Source organism: Sprattus sprattus (genome assembly GCF_963457725.1).
Source record: "Sprattus sprattus genome assembly, chromosome: 7".
Classification (NCBI taxonomy): domain Eukaryota; kingdom Metazoa; phylum Chordata; class Actinopteri; order Clupeiformes; family Clupeidae; genus Sprattus; species Sprattus sprattus.
This window is the reverse complement of record NC_137926.1, coordinates 17,143,091-17,154,136: the sequence shown is the minus strand read 5'-3', so window position 1 is coordinate 17,154,136 and position 11,046 is coordinate 17,143,091. Positions and strand designations below refer to the sequence as shown.

The 11,046-nt window shown below is 43.6% G+C and overlaps 1 protein-coding gene across 5 annotated transcripts in view; it reads right to left on the bottom strand.

Annotated features, from left to right (window-relative positions):
- Positions 1 to 3,745: 3,745 nt before the first annotated feature.
- Positions 3,746 to 11,046, bottom strand: part of ndrg4 (NDRG family member 4) — a gene marked incomplete at both ends in the record, with an annotated part of 20,655 nt that continues 13,354 nt past the window's right edge. For 3 of the 5 annotated variants that reach the window (XM_080842931.1, XM_080842932.1, XM_080842933.1), the window contains 13 exons: positions 3,746 to 3,900; positions 5,568 to 5,606; positions 6,381 to 6,432; positions 7,305 to 7,340; positions 7,520 to 7,567; positions 7,727 to 7,778; positions 7,928 to 7,984; positions 8,468 to 8,568; positions 8,885 to 8,941; positions 9,170 to 9,256; positions 9,406 to 9,466; positions 9,711 to 9,773; positions 10,296 to 10,416. In XM_080842931.1, the coding sequence (XP_080699057.1) occupies positions 3,746 to 3,900; positions 5,568 to 5,606; positions 6,381 to 6,432; positions 7,305 to 7,340; positions 7,520 to 7,567; positions 7,727 to 7,778; positions 7,928 to 7,984; positions 8,468 to 8,568; positions 8,885 to 8,941; positions 9,170 to 9,256; positions 9,406 to 9,466; positions 9,711 to 9,773; positions 10,296 to 10,416 (929 nt within the window). The remainder of the gene's footprint in view (positions 3,901 to 5,567; positions 5,607 to 6,380; positions 6,433 to 7,304; positions 7,341 to 7,519; positions 7,568 to 7,726; positions 7,779 to 7,927; positions 7,985 to 8,467; positions 8,569 to 8,884; positions 8,942 to 9,169; positions 9,257 to 9,405; positions 9,467 to 9,710; positions 9,774 to 10,295; positions 10,417 to 11,046) is intronic. The other 2 variants (XM_080842935.1, XM_080842934.1) reach the window with 1 other exon arrangement.

Below are 11,046 nucleotides of genomic sequence, written 5' to 3'. Positions count from 1 at the left end.
GCATGTCCTAAGCATGTATCTGACAATAAAAGACTTGACTTTACTTGACTTGAAGTGCGTAGTTTATTTTATTTTTTATTTTTTTTAGTTTATTTTACTTGTATTTAAGTGCATGGGAAAGTACAGCCCTGTGTTTCTTTCTTTAAGAGCAATGCACCCAGTTTTGGAATAGTTATGGTAGTATGAGGCTGGAAAGAGTGATTACGTAAAAATGAGGAGGATTTAGATAGCAGATATGAAACAGTCAAACTGTGCCAAATGGGTCAGATCATTGAATTCCATGTACGTGTAGAGTTTGTCAAAGGAATGAACCCAAATTTCCCTCTGCAAGTCTGCAAGCTGTAGCACCTGCACCTTTGACTGGAGTGTGTAGCGCTGATCTGTGCCATGTTGCGCTGATCTATACAGTGACATGTAAAGGCCACACATGCTGGAATGTCCTGGGTTAGGACAGGAACTCTTGTGAAATCATGGGCCATTGCACAACCCTGTGGCTTTGTGAATTGATGGAAAAGAAGAACAGAATGTGCATTTTACACAAATGTATTTTCAATAGTTCCTCTTCTCTTCATCTCAAACACCTTACTCATCTTAAATTGTTTATTTTATCAAACTAGTGGTCACACGTGAGTGCTTCAGAAAATAGAGAAGGTCTCTGTAATCTGACCATCCCTTCGAAGACTACGCAGACCAAGGCCGGGTTTGGAGAAGTGAAAAAAGTACTTAGTTTGCCGTGCCAATCATTTGTAGAAATAACTGCATAATTGCAATGAAGATGTTACTATAGATTTAGATACAAACAATTATTTTGCCATTCATGACAACTTCCAAGACATGTCTCAAACAATAAAGTAGAATCAATCCAGGACACAAAACGGCTTTCTATAATTCTTTATTTGCTTCATATTTGGAACACAAAGTGACAGTTTCTGTATAGATATCCTGTACCTATTCCATTAACACTGTAGCTATGAAGAGACAGACAGAACTCTGTTCCTGCTGTCATGACTTCGATGTGGAATCACCCAGACAGGAGTTGATTCATACCTTGAGCCAGCTGCTGCCAGGGCAGGCAGACTCCAACTACAAATCAGTCAGTCCATTAACACAACGTATTGCTCATTACAAATTTAGTTATGCTAAAAGTAGTAATGATTATAGTATTATTATGAATATCAATAAAACATCAAGAGCCCCTAAACGACCGGAGACAAGTTACTAATTAGAAATATAAAAAGAGGAGAACTCATTTTAAGAATGGAATGGTGCTCCATTGCTATGACACACGTGGAGCTGGAGCCTCGGCCGGGATGAGGCCTCAGCTCCAGATTAGGACCGGGTCTGTTCCAGAGATGGACAGCAGAGGTGCTGTCTGGGGAACGAAAGAGTTAAATGAAACAAAACAACAAGGGACCTAGAGAGTAGGGAGCTCTGGGCAGGAGAAGAGGACGGGTAGGGACTATACAGCACTTTCAAAGCTAGTACATTCAGGAGCCACAGGCAAAATATTCTCTACGTCACACGGAGGTAAGACAATTGCACAGGCTTGTACCATCATGACTAACAGATCATGCAAAGAGTGAAAGCAAGGAGTGGAGGAGTCAAATACATTTTAAATATAATATATTTATATGCATATGTTAGAGAGAAGAGGGTAGAGAGAGCTTGTGTATGTGTGTACACATGTGTATGTGTGTGTGTGTGTGTGTGTGTGTGTGTGTGTGTGTGTGTTTGTGTGTGTCCCAAGTTCTTTGCGAAGAGGTGGTCAGCCTGTGTAAATGACTAGTGACACTGTTCTGACAATATCTTTCTCTAAGGATGTATTCCTAACTTGCACGTATTCACTCACACACACACACACACACACACACACACACACACACACACACAAAGACAGTTGTTTGTTCCTCTATTTCCTCTCTCTCACCTCACTATCTGCAGTAATGCACATCTGACAAGGTCAACTGTTTCCTATTCTCGTGTTGTTCATACTTGTGCGGGTTCTCATACTCCTAAAGTGCCAGACTCTTCTCCCATTCTAGTCCCATTTCAACTACTGTGGATTTTTGTGTTTGTGTTAAGCACATATGTGGATGCAGCAGCAGCCTTTGGGGAAAAAAAGAGAGGAGACTTTGGACTGGGCACCAAATGAAATGAGTTTAAGGCCATGTTTGTGAACACTGGGCACCCTGTCATAGGAATCTAGGAGCATGTCTGTATAGAGGCTGGTACTGTGTAATGAGGGTGTAGAGTTAAGCGTTTTAGAGTTTAGTGTTGTGTGTAACTGAGGGTGTGCAGCTTCATGTTGTATGGGGTTTCACGGCCAGGTGGTAAGTGGGGGGCAACTTGGAATGTCTATGAGTGGCGGGGCACCACATTGTATGAGGGAGGGTGGTTTGAGGGCGGGCGTTACCCTACATTCTGAGCTTGGAGCAGCTAGCTCCAGATAGCCCCGCCACTTATAGACAGACATGGAAAAGCTTCCCTCCATCCCAACAGAGCAGGGCCAGATCCCATCCCAATGGTAGTTGCTGTCTCCTCCTCTTGGCGGATGTCTGATCGCTACCTGTACCTGTGTGTGATGGGCACCACCCCATCGACCATATAGTGAGTCAGACTAATGTTAGCCACATTAGCCTCAGAATGTGTTTGTGTGTGTCTGCCTGTATGTGCATCTGTCTGCATGTCTGCTGCCCCCAAGAGGGCTGATTCTCAGTCCGCAACATGTGGTCTCAAAGTAGACCTGTCTGTTTCTATGTGTGTGTGTGTGTGTGTGTGTGTGTGTGTGTGTGTGTGTGTGTGTGTGTGTGCGTGTGTAGCTTTGGTATAAACATAATTAGGAGGAGAGGACAGGCTTTGGCTTGAGCTGGGTTGTGGCTGGGCTGGGCTGGGCTATAGATGAATTGTAGCTGGGATGGGTTGTGCTAGGCTGCTGGTAATATTGTTCACGGGCTAGGCTGGGTGTAAACAAGGCTGGCCTGGTCCATTATGACCTCTAAGGTACCTAGTTCGTTCTGATACTTTTGGGTGAGTGGGAGAACTCTCCACTGGCCCAGTAATAGACCCACTGCTCATGACCCTGGTTGACTCTACACTCAGCTCATCTTTCAAGTACCACTCTGTCCTAATGCCCACTGTCCGCTACCAGCCAATCTCCTCCTGGTCTTTGGGTTATGAGCTCAACATCTGTACCACCCCTCTAAGCCCTTAGAAACGCTCTGCATGGGACAAGTGTGTGTCACTGTGTGTGTGTGTGTGTGTGTGTGTGTGTGTGTATGTATTGGTAGTGTGTGAGTGCGTATGCGTGTGTGTGAGTGTATGTGTGTGTGTGTGTGTAAGAAAGAGAAAGACAGTGTGTGTGTGGTTTGGCAGTGGGTGTTTCAAAAATGAAAGCAGGTGGTATTGCAAAATTCAAAGTTTTTATCTAAAGAAGGGGGAAAGGAAGGGTTTTATCTACTTTACAGAGACGGATGGTGGTGGAACTAACCTAATCAAAGAGAGAAAAACTGTCTGAGAGATGGAGAGTGACCAAGCAATTTAGCCAGCACAACCCATACCCCTCCCCATATCTATCACATCTCTCTACCCATCTCTCGTTCCACTCTTTATCTCTTTCTCCCTCCTTCTCTCCTCTCTTCCTCTTCCCCTGCTTCTCTCCAGACTCTCCTCCTACTCCTCTCATTTTCTCTCCTCCTTCTCTCCGCTCCCTGTCCTCCTCCTCTCTCTCTCTGCCCTCTGAGCACATTTAGCAGGAGACCTCCATGGTGTGGCTGAGCTGGCCCACCCCGTCACTACTGTCCGACTGGGTGCAGGCGCGTGAGCGTGAGCCGTCCAGGGAGCTGCCGCTGGTCAGCGAGGCCGTCCGAGAGCGGGCCAGACGGGTCATACTCGCTGAGGGCACTGTGGAGAGAGAGAGAGAGAGAGAGAAAGGGGGCAGTTGGAGAAAGGTGGGGGGCAGGAGAAAAAGATACAGAGAGTGTGAGAGAAAGAAAAATAAATTACAAAAATACAATACAAAATGAAAGACTGGAAACAGGTAAACGTTTGTATAGCGCTCTCTTCTGAGCCGCTGAAAAACTAAGGGGGATGATGCAACATGCTGTGTGGTTTCAAAACAGCAAGGAGTTGAAGAGGTTGAATAGTTGATAGCAGCCTACACTTAACTACAGCAAAGAAATTGTAAACGTAAAATGACCCTGCTCTGTGGTACAAATTTGCAATACTGATTTTTTTTTTGGTGGGGTTAAGAGAAATGGGTTGCTAGTTTCCTGGTAGCTATGTTTTCTATAGCTGCCCAAAGCACTTATGTGTTATATACAATTGAAAGATCCACTAGAGCTGACTAAAGTGATAGAAAACAGAACATATATGTATCATTTTAAACCTGCAATGTCTTGTTTGTGACTGCAATCAGAGGATCTTTGAAACGTATACTTGCACAGCTTGGGATGACGGTGTGGACCATGTGATGTCTAATTCTAATATGATTTGTAATGTGTTTCCTGTATCTAATGTAGACTCCCTAGCTCGTCATATTGCATTCCCAATCAGCTGTGCATTCTTAAAGTAAACAACTAATTATATTGGTAACACTGCCATCCTCAAAATCAGTTGTTAGCTTTAAGAACACAACAAAAACAAAGGTTTATGTTTGTTTCATGCACCTGCCAACTTTAAGGCCGTTTTCAGAGCTGAAGATGATCTCTAATTTTCTCTCTCTTTCTTCCCTTGAGAAAATGAACGCACATTAGAAGTGTGTGTGTGTGTGTGTGTGTGTGTGTGTGTGTGTGTGTGTGTCTGTAGTGTTGGTATAAACATAATGTAGGATCTAGCTAGGAGGAGAGGACAGGCTTTGTCTTGAGCTGGGTTGTGGCTGGGCTGGGCTGGGCTGGACTATAGATGAATTTTAGCTGGGATGGGTTGTGCTAGGCTGCTGGTAAGATTGTTCACAGGCTAGGCTGTGCCATGCAAGGCAAATCAGGGTAGCGCTACATGCCATACAGGCCAAGCCAAGAGCTGGGACGAGCGAAATATGAGTGTGATGGACTTGGGGAAGAAAAAAGAGAAGAGGATAGCAGAGGTGAAGGGGGTGAGGGCCTTCACAAACAGGATTGGTGGTGACTTAACCACAATTGTTCTTGGGCCAGATCCCACAAACTCTCCATGACATGGAAACAGCTCTCCCAGCTGATCTAAAAACAGCCTGGCAAAGCCCTACTTGTTCCCTGGCTAAGAAACATGTCATTCACCGGTTAATAATACATAAATAAAAATGGATCACCGTGTGGAAGCAAGTGACCTAGCGGACTGTTATCAACTCAGCTTATTTGTAGCTCATTGGGATGAGCTTGGTTGGCATCTAGGTGTGTGTCATGGATCAGGAACTTAGGAGTATTGGGATCAGGCCTATGAACTTTGTGTTAGCATATCTGGTATCTGACCAAGGCTGCTTTGTAAAAATAGTCAACCTCCCACCCACCCCCACCCCATGGTTCTGCTAGAGGAGAGATGAGCAGTTGTATGAGGTGAAAGATATCATGGAGGCAGAAGGAGGAAGCAGGAAGTACCTGGCCCCACACTCAACCTGCGATCCTTTACATTTGCAACTGAGAGGGGAGGAACACATAGAGGGCTTGGTTAACACACACACACACACACACGTAAACACACATAATCACAAATGTAAGTCGTACATACACACAATATACATGCACGCATTTCAGACACTCACAAAACATCATGTGTTGATGATAACCTTGTATCTAACTTTGTTGGTAGAATTACAAAAGTATTACATTGATAATGGCAACCGGTCACATTGTTTTTATCAGACTTAGTCACAGGATTTGATTTGAAGATTTTAAAATGTTTTTCTAGCACTTGATTAAGTTGTTTTAACATCAACACTGTCAAAGTGTATCAATCTGTGGACTACACAAACACAAAATAAAGATATTCAGGAGAACTCTCACAGTGATACAAGGCTTTCATCTGAAGGGCAAAGATTGAAAAGAGTAGCCCACACTCATCACAATACATAACACACTCACAGAACATCATTGAATGAGACACATACACAGACAAGAGAAAGAGATACAGAGGGAGAAGGAGGTGCTGTGGGTGTGGGTGTGTGTGTGTGTGTGTGTGTGTGTGTGTGTGTGTGTGTGTGTGTGTGTGTGTGTGTGTGTGTGTGTGTGTGTGTGTGTGTATACAGGTGCAGATGATTAAGTGAGACTACGAAGTTAAAGTTTGGGAGGGACCAAAAACTGTGGTTGTCCATCACCCTGCTGATACAAAAAAAGAGACATCTGGACCTACAAATCAAAGCTCGTCTGGCTCCGCACACCAAGAAAAAGTGTGAATGCAAAGCAAGTACTTACTGTATCCCATCCCCTGAAGGAAGTACTTGAATGCCTCAGACAGTTTTCCAGGCTGGAGAACAAACACATTACAGAGGAATATTAGCCCGAAGCAAGTTTTGGACCTGTCTTCCAAACGTAGGAAATGCCACTTAAGTAAGAGCATACTGAATAAAACTTTGAACAAACAGTTTTAACATTTTAGGATAACATGATTTTTTTTTAAAATTATGGTTAAAACGTCTATAAAGACTGGTTTGCCGGAATTCAAGTTCTGCCTTTCACCTCGACCAAACCTGCCCTTGAGCAAGGCACCTAACCCCGATCACTGCTCCCCGGGCGCCGCCAAAGGCAGCTCACTGCTCCGGGTTAGTGTAACTTCACTTCACACTACTGTGTGTTCAGTGGGTGCTGTGTGTGTCACTACCCTGGATGGGTCAAAGGCAGAGGTGGAATTCAGAGTTTGTGTGTCTACACCACCTCTGCCATAGAGTCACTTTCACTTTACTTCACTTCACTTCACTTCACTTCACTTCACTTCACTTCACTTCACTTCACTTCACTTCACTTCACTTCATTTCACTTTCACTTCACTTTTCACATAACCATACATTGTAGTTAACAGGGTTTCAACAGATAGTTTTTTTTTTTTTATCTGAGCATCTGAAGATAAACTATGGGGGACCACCCAAATACAGAGAGACCGTTATCATAGTTACATTGTTGTAGTATTACCAAATGGTGACTGCCATATTTAAAAGATTTAAAGTTAAGGTTTCAAAGGGACAGTTTTAATCCCTAGGGATTTGATGTAAAATGTTGCTAGCTAATTTTTAAATGACTTATCAAAACTTTTAGGGCTGAAAAAATATGCTTAAGGAATTATTAGAGTACCATAGGGCTCCTATCTATACTTTAATATAATCATTTCAAGGCAAGGCTTACCTGGGTGAGCTGTGGAAGTCCACCTGAATCGGCCATCTTGAGAAGGGGAGGGAAGTGTGGGTAGAGACAGAGAAGGAAAAGGAGAGTTGACTTGCCTGATATGACATTTACTTATTACACAACTGAATGAAACTAGTTCAATAGCTGAAATGTTATGTGTTATGATAATCCATAAGGCCTTGCTGGATTGTACAAACAATCAGTGACTTTCTCACCTTCAGGAAGGTAGTCTTGGTTGGATCCAGCTTAGAGTTACACTCGACCTATAGAGACAGAGAAAAAAAACAGACAGGAATATTAAATACAGGACAATAGGACAATAATCAGAGAGAGGACAGAGATAGGAGAGGAACAGAGAAGAGACAGAAGAAGAAAAGAGAGTGTGATGGGCTGATGAAAGGAGAGTCAAGGGAAGCACTTACCACACCCTCTTCTGCTGGAGCATTGTCCCCAACAACCAGCATGACTGTGCACCTGAAATAAGAGATAAAATCAGTATACAGAATATTCATACACACACACACACACACACACACACACACACACACACACACACACACACACACACACACAGACTTATATACATATACACACATGCTTACACACAGAGACTTAAAACTCACCTCAGTGTTTTGGCATTCAGCACTGACCCAATGCGGTTCATTTCAAGGTCCCGACGGCTGCACAGTAAATCAGAAAATCACCATGAGAAATCACACACACTTGAGATCACACACTCCTATAGACAGACAGACAGACAGACACAGATCCATGAAATGTGTAATGGGATGTGGAGTGTCACATGATGTCTGCTGTTCTTTGTGTAGTATGTAGTGGTATACATTAATGTGTATGTTAAAAGGCATATGTTGTTTGTGTTTGATTGTGTTCTGTGTTGTGCTTCTTTGAGGTGTATTGTGTATTGTGTAGTGTGGGTGTGTGTGAGTTTGTGTGTGTGTGTGTGTCCTTGTGTGTGCGTGTGTGCATGTGTGTATGTGTGTGTGTGTTCGTGTGTGTGTGTGGTGTGTTCGTGTGTGTGTTCGTGTGTGTGTGTGTGTGTGTGTGTGTGTGTGTGTGTGTGTGTGTGTGTGTGTGTGTGTGTGTGTGTGTGTGTGTGTGTGTGTGTGCGTGTGTGTTGTTGTCTACTTCGTGGACTGAAGTACCCGTTGTACATGTTCCAGAATAGCTGAAGGTTAAACTGGTTGATGGTGTTAATCTGCTGTCTGTAGTTCTGAACCAGCTCAGTGTTGGTCATGAGTTCCTCCTGGAAAGAAACACACATACACAGATGTCACACCACGAGTTATAATCACATTAAGTGGTATAATCACAGTAAAACCAACGTCAGTAATGACCAGAAATAAATATCATGAACCAGTTTGCCCACCACAGAGATGAACGCATGCATACTGTGTTTCCAAGGAATAATGAAATAACACCGCCATTACACACACACACCTACACCTACACAGTGTCACGTTAAAATCACTCTATCAATGAATTCCTTAATAGACCAGCTATCTCTACAGTGCCTCTACAGTATTTGTACAAACACACACTGGCACATTACAGGGTCTCACCTGGCTGAAGAGATGGGGCAGGACTGTTTCTGGCAGGTTACTGGTGAGGCCAGACAGCTGTGGGGGTGAGAGGGTGAGAGAGAGCACAGGTCAGAAGAAAGCCATGCTGATCTAAAACTGGGTTATAGTTTATGCAGCCACATTGGAATATGGTTACTGGTGCACAGTTTCACACTTAAAACGGCAGCTGGTGTAAGAGTGCATAGATTTATGCTGCCTCACTCAGCCATCAAAGGGTTTCTATAGCAATTGGCCGCAGCTGGTAAGGTTAGCTGCGTTCCTCACCTTGCCAGCTGCCCAGTCAATCCAGCCCTTCCCATTAGGGTCAATGTTGAGCAGGACAAGGCCCTCCACCATGTCTGGGAAAAGCAACTACACACACAAACACACACATGACATCAACTCCATCAGGTCAAAAAAGCACTATTGTACACATAGCAGTCTAGTACTGTAAATTGTAGTGGGCTGAGTTCCATTTAAAGGAAAAACTAGGGACAAAAAAAGAAAGAGCTTATGCTTACTGCAAATTTGGCCAGGATGTAGGCGCCAGCTCCAACTCCAATTCCCACAATGCTCTTAAATCTGCAAGGGAGGAAAAAAAAGTGATGCTTCACTACAAAGATCGTACAAATTGGGATATTCTGCCATCGAACAGGTCACATGAGGCTATTAGATGTGTGATTGTGTGTGTGTGTGTGAGTGTGTGTGTGTGTGTGTGTGTGTGTGTGTGTGTGTGTGTGTGTGTGTGTGTGTGTGTGTGTGTGTGTGTGTGTGTGTGTGTGTGTGTGTGTGTGTGTGTGTGTGTGTGTGTGCTTCTGCTACACACCCAAAATGCTGCAGGACAGTAGGCAGCATGCTAGACAGCTGGTCCATGGTGGGGTACTGGTACCTGAAGGCCAGAATGATACACAGGTTACCAGAGTAGCACTATGCTGTGTTCCATTTACCTCGGAACTTGGTGCCGGGAATGACGTCACAGCTGAGTTGACCGTGTTCCAGTACAGTAAGACGGAAAAAAACATAGGCAATACCTATTGATGCTGTTAGCAATTGTTACCAAATGTTAGCAATACCAGTTGATAACAAGACATTATTTTGCACATCAAAACACTGTAGCAACGGTTGTCCAGAGATTGGACAGTGGATGACCAACAGAAGTTGAACAGTGCTGGGTGTACGACTGATTTAATGAGATACATTAAGATAGAAATGCTAAAATAGTATATTACTGCAGCTTTCACACTGTTGACACTGTAGATTCTGAAGTTGGGGTTGGTGAGGTTGGTCCAATTTTCCGAGTCAGAAATTCAATCCAACAGGGGGTATTCCAGTTGAAATCCCCGACTGGGTATGCATAAATGGTACGCACCATAGAACTCATCCATGTATGTGGTGTGTATGTGTGTCTTACCCTTGTGGGAATGAAGATGCTCCAATCTGCTGTCCTGGAGCATCCACATGGCACACCACAAAGTGCTTAGTGATCTCCTGCATGTCCTCATTCTGGAAGAAAGGGTTGAAGCACAGCTTATCTGTGGAAGGAGAGAGAGAGAGAGAGAGAGAGAGAGAGAGAGAGAGAAGGAGTGAGAGACAGAACCATTACAATTAATTTGCCATTTTGTTTTGATGTAGCAATAGGTTCATAGCTGATTAAATTAAATTATTATTGCTGGACATTTGTGTAATCTAATCAGGGGCGGACTGGGGGAAAAAAGTGGCCCAGGAGTTACTGTCAGACCGGCCCACTCAATACACGCCGCGCTGCCCACTCAATGGATCCCCCGTAACGACCAGTCAGTGGCCTACTGTGAAAAATACCCATACACTTAACATAATTTTGGATGATTACAAAGCAATTTCATCATATATGTTTGTTTTTTACATCAACATATGGATCCACCAATTTGCATGGATGGACACATGGAATAAAATTATACTGGCTATTGTTACACTCCAAGCTAGGTATAGTTTGCTTGATGAATATGCTTAACTCTGGGCTAGTATCAGATGGTTATACGTATAACTACAAAGCCTTAAGGAATGAATGTCAGCAGAGAAAGACCACACAATAAAGAAAAGAAACCTCAGGCCCCTGAGCTGCTGCTGGCTGCTGCTTCCAGCAGCAGAATCATCAATCTAGATAACATATTAACATTGTTTAT